At 42.0% G+C, this 19,728-nt stretch overlaps 1 protein-coding gene across 2 annotated transcripts; it reads left to right on the plus strand.

The window, feature by feature from the left end:
* Positions 1 to 971: 971 nt before the first annotated feature.
* LOC112253161 (monocarboxylate transporter 12-B) lies at positions 972 to 17,685 on the plus strand. 2 transcript variants are annotated; one of them, XM_024425146.2, is made up of 7 exons: positions 972 to 1,120; positions 4,366 to 4,685; positions 7,056 to 7,159; positions 13,646 to 13,789; positions 13,942 to 14,956; positions 15,177 to 15,436; positions 15,620 to 17,685. In XM_024425146.2, exons 2-7 carry the CDS (start codon positions 4,567 to 4,569, stop codon positions 15,826 to 15,828), a joined length of 1,851 nt encoding a protein of 616 aa, XP_024280914.1. In that variant the 5' UTR covers positions 972 to 1,120; positions 4,366 to 4,566; the 3' UTR covers positions 15,829 to 17,685. The 2 variants fall into 2 exon arrangements, with proteins under 2 accessions (XP_024280914.1, XP_042155011.1); XM_042299077.1 differs by having other exon boundaries at positions 973 to 1,120; positions 4,370 to 4,685.
* The last annotated feature ends 2,043 nt before the right edge of the window (positions 17,686 to 19,728 follow it).

Here is a 19,728-nt window from a genome sequence, read left to right on the forward strand (position 1 = left end):
ATATAAAAAAATAATAGAGACTGTAATCGCTGCCAAAGGTGCTTCAACAAAGTACTGAGTAAAGGGTTTGAATACTTATGTAAATGTAATATTCAAGTTTTTTATTTTGAATATATTTGCAAAATGTTCTAAAAAACGTTTTTTTCTTTGTCATTATGTGGTATTGTGTATAAATTGATGAGGAAAAGAAAGCTATTTAATACATTTTAAATTAAGGCTGTAACATAAGAAAATGTGGAAAAAGTCAAGGGGTCTGAGTACTTTCCGAATGCACTGAACAAAAATATAAATTCAATATGCAACAATTTCAAAGATTTTACTAAGTTACAGTTCACATAAGGAAATCAGTAAATTGAAATGAATTCATTATGCCCTAATCTATGGATTTCACATGACTGGGCAGGGGTGCAGCCAGGCCCACCCACTGGGGAGCCAGGCCCAGCCAATCAGAATTAGTTTTTAGTTTGTTTCCCCCCACAAAATGGCTTTATTACAGACAGAAATACCCCTCATCTAGGCCACTTGTGCGTGGTACAACGATGATACATGTTCATCATTGGTTCAACAGGCTGAAAGTTGTAGACTATGGAGTTGTTTCACGTATACAGATCAATGGAGAATCTTAATTGAAAGTGAGACACCTATGCCTGTCCTTTTTGAGAGGAATGGTAATTAAGAGGATATAAAGCATGAAAATGAATTTATAAGATAACTCAGTGTTGTGGACACTAAAGATAAACACTAAAATATATATGGTGGGAGGGTGAGGGATAATTCCCCTTAGTCAACAAGTAGAAAAGAAGAGTTTCACATGCGAGCATGTGTTTCTGGGAGCAGAAGTGGAGGGTGTACACAGTTTATGTGCATAATGGCTTAATTCCAGGGTGGGTGGGAAGCTTGTAGTCAGGAGAAGGGTTCGGTCACTCCCCCTTGATGCTGCGTATGCAAATCACTTGGTTTTCCGGAGTTCCTTGAACTCTAAGTCGCAGAATGATGGGGACCGCCGGGCACAAAAGGCACTATAAAAACGTGGAAAATAATAGGATACCTCACTCGTGAGTATATTCAGCGTAATGCGCGGAAGAGGCAAGCGACGATATCGTTAATCGTGGGTGTTGATGTAAGTATTGTTAGGCTGTCTAATTTAGTTAGGTCATAGTTGTACAGTATACATTGTGACTTGCAGAACTACTTCGCATATACAACTCGTAACTGCAATTGTTTGATGTATTATAGCCTATTCCCCGTCATCCTTATTTAATATGGAAAGGTCAATGGTTATTTTAATGCAACGCGGATGATTTTATGGACCCTGTTCAATAAATGTAAAACATTTTGGGATATGTAAACGTGCAAACCGAGTTGACGTTGTGTTTGTCTGAAGGGTTTCTTAGATGGCAATATGTTCTGAATTTAGGCTACTTTTGTTTTTTTGCTCAATTGTTTTCGGTAAGTAATAACATTTCCAATATAGCTTTTAGAACATGTATTCAATATTTAAATGGGCTCCTTTTCATAGGAAGAACATCCAGCCTCCTTTGTTGTAGTGGTTTATGACGCGTCTGTATGTCCCTTCCCTTGAAAGAGGCTGTGTGAATCACATAGCCCCAGGTGAGAAGCGATTCCAGAGGGATGGTGCTGAACTATTATCTGATGCAGCCCTCTGATGGAGCCCAAAGACGTTAAGAAAAACAATTATACTAAGAAACGGTATTTACAGTAGGTCTTGTGATTTGCTTGTCTCTGAGATAAGCAACATTACTTGCATCTACAGAATATTCATATTACTAATGAACAAATATTATTGAAATCCCCAAAAACAATGGTATAACTGTCCCACCTCCATGTTTCGGGCATGCCAGAATCCATGGGGGTGGGATTGTTATTAGTGCCAGTGGAGAGAAATGTTGTGCTACCAAAAAGAGTTAAACTGGTTTGATCTGGTCAGTCAGGAAGCCATCCCCCATAGGTTGAGTGGCTTGAAAAGTGGCAGTGTGGTGCCAGCAAACTGCATGGTGACTACTGAGTCACATGGAGAAACCACCAGCAAACAAAGGGGCTCCCTTGGATGGTAATAGTCCACTGTTTACTGGACTCTTCACACTCTCTCTCTTCTCTTTCTCTATCTACACTCACATTACATTTAGCAGACACTCTTACCCAGAGCGACTTACAGTTGCATTCATCTTAAGGTAGCTAAGCAAGACAACCACATATCAAAGTCATAGTAAGGACATTTCTATGTAAAAAGCCCAATGCACTTACATGTGAAGTTCATCATTTCTCAAAAATATTGACACTCTTAAAGCATATCAAATTTTTTCAACCATTTTCCATAGTAGAACAATTTGAATAAGCAAAGGATTTGGTCTTGTTTGGTGGTGGAGCTCATTAGAATAATATACAGTGTGTAGAATAATTATCCACTTCACTTACTGTAGTTCTATAACCAACATATCTTTTTTCTAATTCAAAGTGTCATATCATAGCTGACACCCCATTATTTCTGCAGACGTCTTTGAATCTTAAAATGTGGTCACATAAAGAACCAAGGTAGTTTTTACCGTCTTTCTGTTACCACGCTTAACCTCCGCACTGTTCTTCGAGTTCATCTGTTTTTGTCAAATATTCAGTGGAAATTGTTCAAAGTAGTAATGGTTTGTTCAACTTTCAAATCAATGTTTTTTGTTTGGCATACATTATAAAGTGAATAAGTGGAGTCTCGGCGTCATTCTGTTACCGTGGAATTACCCAGAAGTAAAACCTACTCAATAAATTCACCAGTCAGCCGCTAGTAAGATAAGACACGTGTTTCAGTGTCAAAAATGTTTGACCATTAAAAATCCTATTTTCCCGCTATCAATAACTTTAACCCCCAAAACCCTAACCCCCCAAACCCTAACTCCCAAAACCCCAAACCTAACCCCCAAAACCCTAACCCTAACTCCCAAAACCCCAAACCTAACCCCCAAAACCCTAACCCTAACTCCCAAAACCCCAAACCTAACCCCCAAAACCCCAAACCTAACCCCCAAAACCCCAAACCTAACCCCCAAAACCCTAACCCTAACTCCCAAAACCCCAAACCTAACCCCAAAACCCTAACTCCCAAAACCCCAAACCTAACCCCCAAAACCCCAAACCTAACCCCCAAAACCCCAAACCTAACCCCCAAAACCCTAACCCTTATGCTTCAAATAGCATTTGAACAAATTCAGGACGATTTGAACAAGTTATTGTTTTCCTACCTTTTCAGGAAATTCAGGTGAAGTGTTAGGACATATGGGGTCCTGTTAATGTAGGAGTACAAGTACACACACACACACACACACACACAATGAATGGATCCCACCCCCCATATCTCTCCCCCTCTCTCTTTAAGAATGTAAATGCTATGCAAATATAGGAATTGGAATTTAAAGAGCACATGAGGATTAACAGATTGACCACTCAGGTGGTCATAATGAGACATTCAACATGTCCTCCCGCAGTTATCTAGCCAGCTATCTGACCACATCCCCGGGATGGTCTTGAACTTGACCTGATTAGTTTGGTCCCCATTTGTAGTTTATATGACTCCTATTTCTCATCATCCTTATCAATGTGAATGTAAACATGACCATACAATTCTCACCACACATGTTCCTAAGTGGCAGGGCCAGAGTGGCTGGTCTAGTGGGTCCCTGTTTGACCCACCCTCGTAGTCTGAACAGCGTGCTACAGCTAGGGAGGAGGGAAACGTGACATAGACACGTTTTTTCCCCCTCCTTCAAATAACGGGGAGTTGTGTTGTTTTCAGCTACAATGTGTTGGAGCATATGATAGTCCCTCTCTCAGTGTCACACCAGAGCGCAGCACTGGAGAAAGGAGAATCCTGGCCTTTGTTTGGTTTTGTACGCTGCGTCTCCGTGCAAGGTTCCGCATCAACAACACGTCTTTTCTTCGCCCTACTGTGATCTCTAGTGGTCCATTGGGGTAGCCTTTTGTTTGGACAGTATTTGTTCATCTGTCCACTAAAGATACCGATGAAGCTGTTGCAAGAACATGAAGATGTTGATGGTCAATTGAATTAGAGACCGAGACCTTAAAGTGATTCATTCCAAATGCCTTGGCCTTGTTTTGAGGCTGTATGTGATATAGTTAATGTTCATGTTTGTGGTCGAAATGGGTCATATCATTCCTATACAAAATTGTTGATCAAACATGTATCCATTTTTTGTTATTGTGACCTTACATCTGGCAGCAAATTTTCACCATAGAAACATCAACTGTATTGTAATAGTAAGTAACTACTAGGATGTGATATCAGACAGTTTTTTAAAACATTGTAAATGTCTTCTTGTGTTCTACACTGCCTTACCATAGACAGCTGCTCCCACGCCTGGTGTGGCAGAGAATAAAAGAAGGGGTCAACAGAGACAAGCCCTGGAGTTGTGCGGAGTGTGGCTGGGTTTGGTGATCTTCTTGGTGGACGCATATTACCGTAACACAGAACAGCACAGGAGCCAGCCCCAGGACCAGAGGGGAAGCAAAAGAGACCAGCAGCACGGCGGTGGCACAGAAGGAATGACACCAGAGGGAAAAAGTCCCAGAGGGGCACCGGTAGCCCCTCCTGATGGAGGCTGGGGATGGATGGTTGTGGCCGGCTGCTTCCTAGTCACCATCTGCACTCGTGCCGTCACTAGGTGAGCCTTTGGAGCTGTGTGTGTGTGTGTGTGTGTCAGAGGGACTATAGTCCTCAAATCAAATGTTATTGGTCACATTCAGATATTTACAGATGTTATTGGTCACATACAGATATTTAGCAGATGTTATTGCGGGTGTAGTGAAATGTTTGTGTTCCTAGCTCCAACAGTGCAGTAATATCTAACAATTCACAACAATACACACAAATCTACAAGTAAAATAAGAAATATATAATATTAGGACGAGCAATGTCAGAGTGGCATTGACTACAATACAGTAGAATATAATATAAACAAAAGAAAAGAGTAAAACAGTCTGCAAACATTATTAAAGTGACCAGTGATTCCACGTCTATGTACACAGGAGGGCAGCAGCCTCGAAGGTTCAGGGATGAGTAACCGAGTGGAATTTGGGGAATTGGGTGACACAAGGAGATTGAACTGAACCTTTCATAACTCCTCATTTGACATGTTTGTGACATCGTAGAGTCTCTGGATGTGTTTTGCCCTTATTGTCTATTTGCAGAGTATTTGCAAGGTATGTGTTTTGTTCTGACAGCTGCTAGGCTCCCATGGTGAGGATTATTTTGTGTGAAGATAGCTTTGGGATATTACAACGGGCGGTTGTTGTTGTATGCAATATAAACTGAAATGAAATCAGACATCATGTTAATGTTGTGTTATCCCTTTATCGGTTCCATGCATGTCAGGTGGCATCATGTTTCTGTATGGTCAGTGTAATCTAACTCTCTGTTTTGGGAACCAGCAAGGTTGTGATGAGCCAGCGATTCCTTTAGCCTTTTGTCAGCTCAGGTTAAAAGCTTTTAAATCAGACACCGGGACACATAGTCAACGCAGGTTTGGTACCTATTGTATGTTCCTGTTAGGTATTGTTGAGTCCCTAGTGAGAGAAAAAATTGTTTATGCATACAAATGCCACTTTTCATGTAAGTGAAGAAGTTACAAGGACTTTATGTATGTATTTCGTGTCACACACTTTTTAAGAAATCAGACTGGCTAGTAGGATGCTCTGGTTTAAGTTTGATTCCTCTGGTACTTGGTAGGTTGGTAGGTACTGCCTCTGGTACTTGGTAGGTTGGTAGGTACTGCCTCTGGTACTTGGTAGGTTGGTAGGTACTGCCTCTGGTACTGGTAGGTTGGTAGGTTCTGCCTCTGGTACTGGTAGGTTGGTAGGTACTGCCTCTGGTACTGGTAGGTTGGTAGGTACTGCCTCTGGTACTTGGTAGGTTGGTGAATGCTGCGCTCCTTTGCATTGGACTGTTCCTCCTTCTCTAGGTAGCTTAAGAGAGAGAATTAAAATTCCACTCTCCACATGTGCTTTGGTCACATGCCATAAGCCTTCGCCGTGTAAAAAAACCCTTATATAATTTTTAAACGCTCAGCATGAACAAACTACAGTCAGCTTAGGTTATTGGTTATTGGGTACCGTGCTGCTGAATGGAAACGACTGTAACTCAAACAATTCCTCAACTCTATTCCTCAACTCGATTCCTCAACTCTCAATTACTCAACTATATTAATAAAATCTATTCCTCAACTCATCCCGTAATTTAGTGTTTTGATTTAATCAAGTTTTTCTTTAGGGATTCATGTCAGTGCACTTAAATTCAGTCACTGGTCTTAATCTCTAAATTGTATTGACAAAGCTCATTATTGTGGCATACACTGAGGATACAAAACATTAAGAACACCTGCTATTTCTATGACAGACTGACCAGGTGAATTAAGGTGAAAGCTATGATCCTTATTGATGTCACTTGTTAAATCCACTTCAATCAGTGTAGATGAAAGGGAGGAGACAGGTTAAATAATCATTGTTAAATCGAATTGTATTTGTCACATACACGTGTTTAGGGTGAAGGGGCAAGACAAAACATTTAAGTGCCTTTGAACAGGTTATGGTAGTAGGTGCCGGGCGCACCGGTTTGAGTGTTTCAAGAACTGCAACACTGCTGGGATTTTCCCGCTCAATAGTTTCCTTTGTGTATCAAGAATGGTCTACCACCCAAAGGACACCCAACCAACTTGACACAACTGTGGGAAGCAATGGCGTCAACATGGGTCAACATCCCTATGGAACGATTTTGACACCTTGTAGAGTCCACGCCCTGACAAATTGAGGCTGTTCTGAGGGCAAAAGGTTCTCAATATTAGGAAGGTGTTCCTAATGTTTTTTACACTCAGTGTATATAGTATGTCCATGTCAAATAAACCAGTCCAGTCCTATACCTTCCTAATATACCCTATCAAATAAATTTGATTTGATTTGATTTTGATTTGATACCCTGAAGAACAGTTTGCCAGTGCAATGTTGAAACTCACACGGTTCTTTCTCCTTTCTATTTTTAGATGTGTGTCAATCTTCTTTGTGGAGTTCCAGATGCACTTTGGTCGGGACTACTCTGGCACGGCCTGGATCCACTCGCTAGTCGACTGCACCACCTTCCTCTTTGGTGAGAGTCAGCCATGACTAGATGATTTCCTTACCAGCAATTTGAACCTTGAATGTCCCTTTTTATTCAACGAAACTGTATTTATGTATTTATTATCTGGGTTTGATTAATTCTCAAGCTATTTATAATTATCTCTGGGGCCTGAGGAAATTCTACCTCCATAGATTCTGTTAGCTATAAAAGGAGCAGAAACAGATTCACAAGCATAAAATCACAGATTAAGTGTACTAGTAGTGAACTTTATACTCACAATAAATTAAAAAGCAATATATGCCCCTAATAATTCTGATTGGGAGGTAGCGCATTATGATAAGAAATTTGTCTACCCCAACATACGCCTTTCCTAATCAGGAAATGGCAAATCTTGATAAAAGTGATGTGTAACACAGAAACCCGGACCCAGTTCTCCTTGCATGAACATTATGCTGTGATTAGGACTGCCCAAGGAGACCCCAAATAACTCATTTCTGAAGGAAAAAATGATCGTTTTCTTTCCGACGTAATTGACAATGTATTATAAAATGTGTGGTTTGCATCACACTTATCTTATATGTCACATGAACATTTCAAGTGACGACACTTCGCCCAAAATTAATATCATTCTTTGAAAATGTACTCAGGTGTCTCTAGACATATTATGAGCATTTTGCATGCATTGAATCTCAGACGTGCACATTTTGACAAATACTAGACTTTGGGAGGAGCAGATTACCGTTTTTACAGGCTGGTGAAATCAGCCATTTTCATGTGTAATTACAAATATCGGCCACCAGGTAGTGCCAAAAGTGTTTATTAGGATCTCTTTCAGCCCAATTCTGATATTTTTTTCCACTAATTAATCCTTTGACCAATTACATCAGATCATTACACGTCAGATATTTTTCAGCTGATCTTATTGGCCAAAAAAATAATTTGTGAAAGAAATATCAGAATTGGCCTGAGTTCTTAAAAATAGTGGTTTCTTTTAATTTATTGTTCATATACAGACAATTTACCAGGTGTTTAAATACATTGTGACATAAGACATTGTGACATATATAAGACATCGGGCTTTAAGGGTGAAAAGGAAAACAAACTGATTCACAAGCACTAAACCACACACTAATTCAGATTAGTAAACAGCATACAGTGCATTCGGAAAGTATTTAGACCCCTTGACTATTTCTACATTTTGTTACGTTACAGCCTTATTCTAAAATTTATGAAATAGTTTCCCCCCTCATCAATCTACACGAAATACTCCACATTTTTGCAAATGTATTAAAAATAAAGATGTAAACATCACATTTACATAAGTATTCAGACACTTTACTCAGTACTTTCTTGAAGCACCGTTGGCAGCGATTACAGCCTCAAGTCTTCTTTTTACGCGACAAGCTTGCCACACCTGTATTTGGGGAGTTTCTCCCATTCATCTCTGCAGATCCTCTCAAGCTCTGTCAGCTTGGATGGGGAGTGTCGCAGCTATTTTCAGGTCTCTCCAGAGATGTTTGATCAGGTTCAAGTCCGGGCTCTGGCAGGGCCACACAAGGACATTCAGAGACTTGTCCCGAAGCCACTCCTGCATTGTCTTGGCTGTGTGCTTAGGGTCGTTGTCCTGTTGGAAGGTGAACCATTGCCCCAGTCTGAGTTCCTGAGTGCTCTGGAGCAGGTTTTCATCAAGGATCTCTCTGTACTTTGCCCCGTTTATCTTTCCCTTGATCCTGACAAGTCTCCCAGTTCCTGTTGCTGGAAAACATCCCCACAGCATGATGCTTCGCCGTAGGGATGGTGCCAGCTTTCCTCCAGATGTGGCGCTTGGCATTAAGGCCAAAGAGTTCAATCTTGGTTTCATCAGACCAGAGAATCTTGTTTCTCATGGTCCGAGTCCTTTAGGTGCCCTTTGGCAAACTCCAAGCAGGCTGTCGTGCTTTTTACTGAGGAGTGGTTTCTGTCTGGCCACTCTGCCACAAAGGCCTGATTGGTGGAATGCTGCAGAGATGGTTGTCCTTCTGGAAGGTTCTCCCTTCTCCACAGAGGAACTCTGAAGCTCTGCCAGAGTGACCATCAGGTTCTTGGTTACCTCCTTGACCAAGACCCTTCTCACCCAACTGCTCATTTTGGCCGGGTGGCCAGCTTTAGGAAGAGTCTTCTTCCATTTTAAGAATGATGGAGGCCACTGTGTTCTTGGGGACCTTCAATGCTGCAGACATCATGTCCAATCAATCAAATTTACCACAGGTGGACTCCAATCAAGTTATAGAAACATCTCAAGGATGATCAATGGAAACAGGATGCACCTGAGCTCAATTTCGAGTCTCATAGCAAACGGTCTGAATACTTCTGTAAATGTGATATTTCATTTTTTTAATTTGCAAAAATGTCTAAAAACCTGTTTTTGCTTCGTCATTATGGGGTATGGGATATTGTGTGTAGATTGATGAGGAAAATGCTTTGTTTAATCCATTTTAGAATAAGGCCGTAAAATAACAATGTGGAAAAAGGGAAGGGGTTTGAATACATTACCAAATACACTGTATATGCCCAATAACCTTAAAAGAACATGTGCCCTTAATAAGTAAGATTAGAAGATGGAGCATTAGGATAAGAGAGTTGTCTACCCAAGCCTTTGCCTTTCCTAATCATGACATGGCAATCTTGATACACCTGCTGTAACTTTGCAAAAAGAAATGACATAATCTGGAACATTGACATGATGATCAGATGATTACATGAAACGATTTGACCAGCTGTCTTCACCTAATTTTAGTACCCCTAAGCTATTGTAAAAGTTGTGTGAGGGCTGTCTGGGCACATGCAGTGCAGTCTGGGCAATCCCCAGGAGTGACTTTGGAATCATGGGGATACACGTGGCAGTCGGTGCTGTGATAGACACTGACACATTCAACAGCGGCTTGCACTCTCTTGCTAGTAGCTATTTGATCTAGGGTGTAATCAATTGTCCAACAGTTGCAAATCTGAGTTTCTGTTGGGAAAATTCAGGTATGTTTATCCCCTTTTCGTTCCATTGGTTTCCATTTAAGAAACATTTTTCAACAGAATCAGCGGAATGAATACACCTTTGATCACACTCAAAGACAGTTCATTTTCATAGCAGCCACATAAAAACAGCATGATCACTCTGCTCGTTGTGTGTATATAATTCCTTCTCGCAACTCTCTATGCGCTCTCCTCTCACCTTTTCCCTTCGCCTGTGAACTTCAGTGCACAACACATCAGCTGTCAGTGACCAGGCAAAAAACCTTCCCAAGTCAAACCATATCATGACTTCTAACCGCTACACACAGCCTACATTGTCATAGTCAACATAGCTACTAGAACTAATGCGTTAGTAACTCCACTACAATTATCCTGTGTGGCTCAATTGGTATTGCATGGTTCTTGCAACACCAGGGTTATGGGTTTGATTCCCACAGGGGACCAGTATGGAAAGAAAAGTATGAAAATGTCTGCCCTCACTGCTGTAAGTTGCTCTGGATAAGATTGTCTACTAAAATGTAAAAAAGAATCATGCATTGCAGTTTAGTAGTTACACTGGCAGGCCCTGGTGGCAATAAATGAATAAATGCTTACCTTGACTTGGAAGTTCCAGTGTTGGATAGACAGCTAGCTAACATAGCATCCATCTCTGTTTGAGTAAGCTAAACTAGCTAGCTTAGTGAACCTTTAAAAAAATACAACGAAATATCTATCTTTTCATTTGTTCAATGATTGTCTTTCTCTCTCTTTGAGTCAACTTCTCATCACATTGTATGCGCTGCAGTGCTAGCTAGCTGTAGCTTCTGCTTTCAGTACTAGATTCATACTCTGATCCTTTGATTGGGTGGACAACATGTCAGTTCATGCTGCAAGAGCTCTGATACATTGGAGGACGTCCTCCAGAAGTTGTCATAATTACTGTGTAAGTCTCATGAGCCTCCTAGGTTTTGTATGTACTGTATGTGCCCAGAGGAGGACAGAAGCTAGCGCTCTTCTGGCTGCACCATAGTGTTACCCTACAGAGTGTGGTTGAGGCTACTGTAGACCATTGCAAACCAGTGTGTTTTAATAAATTATTTGGTGACATGAAAATATAAAGTTTTATATAAAAAGGATAACTTTTTTTAATGTTTCACTATTTGTATTTTTTTGAAATTCACTGAGGAGGATGGTCCTCCCCTTTCTCCTTTGAGGAGCCTCCACTGATGGGGATTCCACAGCCCCTTGGAAACAGCTGTTGTTGATAAGATACAGTGGGGCAAAAAAGTATTTAGTCAGCCACCAATTGTGCAAGTTCTCCCACTTAAAAATATGAGAGAGGCCTGTAATTTTCATTGTAGGTACACTTCAACTATGACAGACAAAATAAGAAGAAAAAAAATCCAGAAAATCACGTTGTAGGATTTTTAATGAATTTATTTGCAAATTATGGTGGAAAATAAGTATTTTGTCACCTACAAACAAGCAAAATTTCTGGCTCTCGCAGACCTGTAACAACTTCTTCTTCAGGCTCCTCTGTCCTCCACTCGTTACCTATATTAATGGCACCTGTTTGAACTTGTTATCAGTATAAAAGACACCTGTCCACAACCTCAAACAGTCACACTCCAAACTCCACTATGGCCAAGACCAAAGAGCTGTCAAAGGACACCAGAAACAAAATTGTAGACCTGCACCAGGCTGGGAAGACTGAATCTGCAATAGGTAAGCAGCTTGGTTTGAAGAAATCAACTGTGGGAGCAATTATTAGGAAATGGAAGACATACAAGACCACTGATAATCTCCCTCGATCTGGGGCTCCACGCAAGATCTCACCCCGTGGGGTCAAAATTATCACAAGAACGGTGAGCAAAAATCCCAGAACCACACGGGGGGACCTAGTGAATGACCTGAAGAGAGCTGGGACCAAAGTAACAAAGCCTACCTTCAGTAACACACTACGCCGCCAGGGACTCAAATCCTGCAGTGCCAGACGTGTCCCCCTGCTTAATCCAGTACATGTCCAGGCCCGTCTGAAGTTTGCTAGAGAGCATTTGGATGATCCAGAAGAAGATTGGGAGAATGTCATATGGTCAGATGAAACCAAAATAGAACTTTTTGGTAAAAACTCAACTCGTCGTGTTTGGAGGACAAAGAATGCTGAGTTGCATCCAAAGAACACCATACCTACTGTGAAGCATGGGGGTGGAAACATCATGCTTTGGGGCTGTTTTTCTGCAAAGGGATCAGGACGACTGATCCGTGTAAAGGAAAGAATGAATGGGGCCATGTATCGTGAGATTTTGAGTGAAAACCTCCTTCCATCAGCAAGGGCATTGAAGATGAAACGTGGCTGGGTCTTTCAGCATGACAATGATCCCAAACACACTGCCCAGGCAACGAAGGAGTGGCTTCGTAAGAAGCATTTCAAGGTCCTGGAGTGGCCTAGCCAGTCTCCAGATCTCAACCCCATAGAAAATCTTTGGAGGGAGTTGAAAGTCCGTGTTGCCCAGCAACAGCCCCAAAACATCACTGCTCTAGAGGAGATCTGCATGGAGGAATGGGCCAAAATACCAGCAACAGTGTGTGAAAACCTTGTGAAGAGTTACAGAAAACGTTTGACCTCTGTCATTGCCAACAAAAGGTATATAACAAAGTATTGAGATAAACTTTTGTTATTGACCAAATACTTATTTTCCACCATAATTTTCAAATAAATTCATAAAAAATCCTACAATGTGATTTTCTGGATTCTTTTCCTCATTTTGTCTGTCATAGTTGAAGTGTACCTATGATGAAAATTACAGGCCTCTCTCATCTTTTTAAGTGGGAGAACTTGCACAATTGGTGGCTGACTAAATACTTTTTTTGCCCCACTGTATATAGGGAAAGATGTTTTTATTCATATTGAGACTAAAGTCTCTTTTGAAAATTAGCTGTGGACAATACAAAAATGAACACATCAATTGGCAATTATAGAAAACATAAATATACACATTAAATACACATTAAGATACAAAACACAGTCAATTAAAATAAACACATTCTTCATTATAAAAATCCTCTCTCAGCTGTATGACTTGCCCTAGGGACATCAAAGTATCCAATCGAAAGCTAGTTTGTTTGTTTTGCCACTTCGGTTAGTTTGAACAGGGTGGTACCCATCCGGATGCACTTTTTTTTACTGATATTCGAGGATTTACATCAAATAATTAAACTTTGCCCCGATTTATCATTAGCCTGGACTTACATAACATCTGTGCCAGAGTTTGTTAGACTTTTACAAGCAGCTGTTTAATGAGCAATTCACAGTTTCACTGTACTGGCCGTGTGTTCTTAGACTTGCATGGCTTAATCTTTGAGTCAAACATTTACTACTGACCTGCTCTGAACTTTCATGTCAATAACACACTTGATGTGTATTACAGTGGATTGAGTCTCAGCTACATCCAATCCAAGCGATAAGTCTGTCACATTTTCCTCTTGATGTGAGGATGATAACTTTGTCTATGTATTGTTTTTTTCCAGCTCCTCTTGGCAGCTTCATCGGGAACCGCCTGTCCACCCAAGCCACTGTGATCATGGGAGGCGTCCTGTCCTCTGCCGGCCTGATCCTCAGCTCCTTTGCCACCAGTCTGGAGTACCTCTACCTCACCCTGGGCGTCCTCACAGGTACGCCCCTGTCTCTCAATGTGGATGTCATCACATTGTTTTTAGGACTTTGGCACAAGAGGGAGCTGTTGCATTATGGATACTTGTGTTGACTCTAATGACAGAACGCAACTGTAGCTGTCATGACTCCATCCCCAACTCTCTCCTCGTAGGGTTGGGATTTGCCCTCAGCTACACTCCAGCGGTGGCCATGGTTGGATCCTATTTCAACGAGAGGAAAGCACTGGCCTATGGGATGGCAATGTCTGGGACTGGGATTGGGACCTTCATCCTGGCCCCTGCTGTGCATCTCCTGATTGAACATTACTCCTGGAGGGGGGCCTTGCTGATTCTGGGAGGGTTTGTGTCCAACCTGTGTGTCTGCGGGGCCCTTATGAGGCCCCTGGTGCCTAAAGGTAGAGGACAGAGGTGGCACAAGACAGCAGAGCTTGAGAATGGGTATGCCATCCCACCGGTGGATGCCAAGCTAGCAGAAGGGAAGGTAATGGACACAACACTTCCAGGCTTAAAGCCGTTGGACCCCAATACAGAGGTTGTGAATGTAACAGATGTTAAGCTTGAAACTGATAAACTTGCAGAAATTAAACTCACTGAAATGAAACTAGCAGAGGCACTCCTTGCGAATGTACAACTAGCTGACTCGAGGCTGGCAGACATGACAATAGTAGAGGGCATGGTTGTGAATGTGAATAGCGCACTAACAGAGAAAATGCTTGAAGAGATCAAGCTAGCGGATCAAAATCTAGCCAACGGGAAGCTGAAGGACATTAAACTAATGGAGAACCTTGTCATCGGTAGCCAGCTCGCTGATGTTAAGCCTGTAGACACAAAGGTTGCTGATGCAAAACTAGCAGAGTTAGTAGATGCCAAGGTTCTGGCTGGCCTGGCTGCCCCTGGGCCAACTGGTCCTCTGGCAGGGCCTAAGCTGGGAGGGTGCCTCTGTCTTCAGTCAATGGAGGAGTTTAGCTTCCTGCTGATGCCTGACTTCATACTGCTGTCTGTGTCCTTCCTGTTCCTGGCGTACGGCTGCAGTGTGCCCTTTGCCTACCTGGTGCCTTATGCCCTCAGTGTGGGCGTGGAGCACCAGCAGGCTGCCTTCCTCATGTCCATCCTGGGGGTCACCGGAATCGTAGGAAACATCACGTTCAGCTGGCTCACTGACAGGAAGTATGTCACATATACAGAATAGTTTGCACCCCCCCACACACACACATATTTTCTATAGCATCACCCAAATAGACTGTAGCCATAGTCAAAATATTTATCATGATGCTTTCAAAACTATGGTCTTGGGCCTGTCACACACTGCATGGCCACATTCCCTAGTGTTGTAACATACTGCCTGCTGTAACATACTGCCAGCTAAGTCTGCGTTCCCCTCTTGTAGGTGTGTGAAGAAGTACCGGAAAGTGAGCTTCATGTTTGCTGTGGGTATGGAGGGTCTCTCCTGCCTCCTGATTCCTCTGCTACGTTCCTTCACCCTGCTGGTGCCTTTCTCCATGCTCTATGGCTATTTTGATGGTGCCTACTCTGCCCTCATACCAGTGGTGACGTCTGACTTGGTGGGCTCATCGTACCTATCCTCAGCCCTGGGTGTGGTCAACTTCTTACATGCCATACCCTACCTGGTTAGCCCACCAATAGGAGGTGAGGATGAGGAGAGAACAACTCAATACTAACACACATAGTGCATGTACATACACAATTTTCAAATTGCTTGATTCTGAATATCATGATTCCATCGTTCTCAGTATGTTATAGTCTGGACTCTGTTGTTGGTATGAAACTTCCCGTTGAAATTCCCAGCCTAACTCTTTCTCTTGGTTTCAGGCTGGTTGGTGGACTGGACTGGTGACTATACTGCAGCATTCTTCCTCAGTGGATTCTCTCTTATCCTCAGCTCACTCTTTCTGGCTACTGTCATGCTGATCCAACGATGCTGGGGACCACAAACATTCTCCACCAGCAATGCCGATTCAACGTTCGCCTCCTTGAAGAATGGCCGACGTACAAGGCAGCACATGATGAACCAAAGCTAGCAGGGACCGTCCCTGCATGTTGAGACATTTTTGTAAGCATTTTTTATTGAGTGAGTGGATGTTACTGTAATACCAAAGTGTGTTGTTCCTTCATGGAAGCAAAACAATAATGTTCCAGGAACAACAAAATGCAGTAATTCCTCTCAACGTGAACTTCCGAAAATCCTATAACACCATCACAAATTCTGTGTTGATTACCACCAAAAGATACTCTATTTGTTGTTGTTTTTTAAAATAAAAGTTGATTAAGAATTGGTGGCTCTGTAGAATAACACATCACTTAGTACCAGTGTTTGTTTATTATTTTGAAGATTATGACTACATTAAACATGCAATATAACACCAAAGTTATGCAATAATAACATATACATTTGTGTATAACATTAAATAGATTTCACAAAAATTCACTGAAGAGAATTTGTACTGGGCATGTCCATGTAAAAGGACCCATGAGCACCACCATGAGAAAAGCATAGGAGCATGTCAAATGAAAGCTAAGAGTCTATATTTTTGAGAAAGTAAGGCATATTTACGTTTTCAACCATTTTCCATCCTAAAAATCAGCAACGGCTTTGATTTCTGGTCAGATGGAAAAAGTCTTAAATGGTCTTAGAAATACTGTGCATCAAAACCCAAACTTTGAACCAATCATAGACATCTATGTTTCACAAGTTTGGATAGCACAGTACAGTACACAGTACAGTGAAGCACAGTAGAGTACAGTACAGAAGTATAGTTCAGTACCGTAGAGTACACTATAGTGTAATGTATTGAACTGTACTCTACTGTGCTGTACTGTGATGTCCAAACTTGTGAAACATAGATGTCAGTGATTGGTTCAGATTTGGTCTAGTCCAGACCAACCAAATGTTGTCTTGTTTGGGGGCGGAGCTCATTAGAATAATAGCCAGTGTGTAGAATAATACCCAAATATGCAAAATAAGGATATTGCATAATTATTCCTTTGTGTCCCTATTCAGGATACAACACCATGAACAGAATGACACTCATATCCATAATTAAGCATTTCTGTGTTGTACAGATCAGGGACTCATGCTGTAATTCCATTACCATAATTCCGTTACCAGATGTAAATCCACTTCACTTCAATAACCAAAATATTTTTTCCCCAAGCTCAAGGTGTTATGGTCAGAGATATTTAACAGTTTTGGGAAAACTGAGGGAGATTTTTAAACTTTAAAATCAGTGGATTTTCTTTGGCATACATTCTAATGCAAAAACGTAATTCCGTCCGAGTCAAAGCGTAATTCCGTTACGGTGGAATTGCTCTACTGTGACTGGACACATCACTTTGTAGTGTTGTTCACAAAGTGCGTTATAAACCCACACTGTGAAATATGGACTTGTGTTTCCCATATACTAATACTACGATGTCACTCAAGACCAAACAGAGCCATGGATGTTCAAATGGTGGCTTCCCCCCAAAAAACAAGTGATCAATGATTCCTTCACCTGCTGCTGTGTTTGAAAATATGAGTTGAGATGTATCCATATGTTGAAAGAGAAGAATGTGTTGTTTTTTTTGCACGTTAATGCCTACAGGGACAAGAACACCACGAATGCCTACATTTCCTATGTGTTTATCTTCACCTTTTCTAATGACATATATTTATCAATTGATAAACATGAATATGATGCCTTGTTGGGTTGCCGTCAAGCAGCACGGTCAATATTTGTACTATCGTAGAGAGTTATAATGACAGTCTTGAGTCTTCCTCTGAAAGTTCAGAACTCTTTTCTAGTTTTAAATTGTTTAAACATGTTATTTTGTTGAACGCACATCTATTAGTTCCTTTTCTGATGATGTGGTGTTGAGATAAAGCAAATTGATGTTAATTTGGGTTACTGTCTCATTTGTCATGTGTCCTATTTCTAATAATAACCCCACTCCAGCACATACGTCTGTCAAGTATCCTTAATACTGACATCTGACTAATATTCAACTTTAAGACTATTTGTATTTTATATTTAACAAGGTAAGTCAGTTAAGAACATATTCTTATATACAATGACAGCCTACCCCGGACAACACTGGGAGCCACACTACGGGACTCCCAATCATAGCAAGATGTGATGCAGCCTGGATTCAAACCAGGGACTGTAGTGACACCTCTTGCATTGAGATACAGTTCCTTTGACCACTGCGCCACTCGGGAGCCCTGGAAAATACGGCCATAGATGACAGAGAGACAAAATAAACTTGCTATACTAGTCCGAGCATGCCATGTGTGACACCTTGCATAGATGTACTGTTTCTGCTAAATATAAAACGGTATTGTTTACTGCCCTTTCCATATTCCACATTACAAAAAGCAATATATCCATCTAGTGGTGTACATCTAACATAACAGTCTATATGTTACGTCTCTCGTCAGAATGAGGAACGGACCAAAGCGCAGCGTGGTTAGTGTTCATGATTTTTATTTATCAAAACACTTGAACAAAATAACAACGTGAAAGACGAACAGTTCTGTAAGGCAAATAAACTATGCAGAAAACAACTACCCACAAAACACAGGTGGGGAAAAAGGCTGCCTAAGTATGATTCCCAATCAGAGACATCGACAGACAGCTGCCTCTGATTGGGAACCACACCCGGCTAAAGACAAAGAAATAGAAAACATAGAAATAAAGAAACTAGAATGCTCACCCTAGTCACACCCTGGCCTAACCAAAATAGAGAATAAAAAACTCTATGGCCAGGGCACTATATTATGACACTATATTAACCATTGTTGACAAATAGCAGATGATGAGTATTGATTTTCTGGGTACTTACAGGTACTTACAGGTACTTCGGTCATCAGTTGAACAGTGTTTCCTCTGACACATTGGTGCGGCTGGCTTCCGGCCTAAGCGGACGGGTGTTAAGGAGCACAGTTTGGCGGGTCATGTTTCGGAGGACGCGTGACTCGACATTCACCTCTCCCGAGCCCATTGGGGAGTTGCAGTGATGAGACAAGATCGTATTGGATATGACGAAAGTGGGGAGAAATCAATAAATAAAAGTGACAATTGGGTACTTTTTCCACCACTGCTTATGTGAGTTGTCTTGTTGTGTGTATGGATTGGTTTGCTCGAGCTTATGTGTGTATTTATGTGGGTGCGAGAGCGTGTGTTTGTCAGGTCGGTGTGAGAGTGGCTGTTTGTCAGGTCGGTGTGAGAGTGGCTGTTTGTCAGGTCGGTGTGAGAGTGTGTGTTTGTCAGGTCGGTGTGAGAGCGGGTGTTTGTCAGGTCGGTGTGAGAGTCAGGTCGGGTGTGGCTGTTTGTCAGGTCGGTGTGAGAGTGTGTTTGTCAGGTCGGTGTGAGAGTGGCTGTTTGTCAGGTCGGTGTGAGAGTGGCTGTTTGTCAGGTCGGTGCGAGAGTGGCTGTTTGTCAGGTCGGTGTGTAGTGGCTGTTTGTCAGGTCGGTGTGAGAGCGGCTGTTTGTCAGGTCGGTGTGTGGCTGTTTGTCAGGTCGGTGTGAGTGGCTGTTTGTCAGGTTGGTGGCTGTTTGTCAGGTCGGTGTGAGAGTGGCTGTTTGTCAGGTCGGTGTGAGAGTGGCTGTTTGTCAGGTCGGTGTGAGAGTGGCTGTTTGTCAGGTTGGTATGAGAGTGGCTGTTTGTCAGGTCGGTGTGAGAGTCGGTGTTTGTCAGGTTGGTGTGAGAGTAGGTGTTTGTCAGGTCGGTGTGAGAGCGGGTGTTTGTCAGGTCGGTGTGAGAGGTCGGTGTGAGAGTGGCTGTTTGTCAGGTTGGTGTGAGAGCGGTGTTTGTCAGGTCGGTGTGAGAGTGGCTGTTTGTCAGGTCGGTGTGAGAGCGGGTGTTTGTCAGGTCGGTGCGAGTGGCTGTTTGTCAGGTCGGTGTGAGAGCGGGTGTTTGTCAGGTCGGTGTGGCTGTTTGTC

This window comes from Oncorhynchus tshawytscha, linkage group LG16 (assembly GCF_018296145.1).
Source record: "Oncorhynchus tshawytscha isolate Ot180627B linkage group LG16, Otsh_v2.0, whole genome shotgun sequence".
NCBI classification, from domain to species: domain Eukaryota; kingdom Metazoa; phylum Chordata; class Actinopteri; order Salmoniformes; family Salmonidae; genus Oncorhynchus; species Oncorhynchus tshawytscha.

Bases quoted from the DNA above. Each gene is read 5' to 3' on its own strand.
- LOC112253161 (XM_024425146.2), top strand. From the start codon at position 4,567: ATGACACCAGAGGGAAAAAGTCCCAGAGGGGCACCGGTAGCCCCTCCT. The intron at 7,160-13,645 runs GTGAGAGTCAGC...GTTTTTTTCCAG, and splicing joins CTGCACCACCTTCCTCTTTG to CTCCTCTTGGCAGCTTCATC. The intron at 13,790-13,941 runs GTACGCCCCTGT...CTCTCCTCGTAG, and splicing joins CACCCTGGGCGTCCTCACAG to GGTTGGGATTTGCCCTCAGC.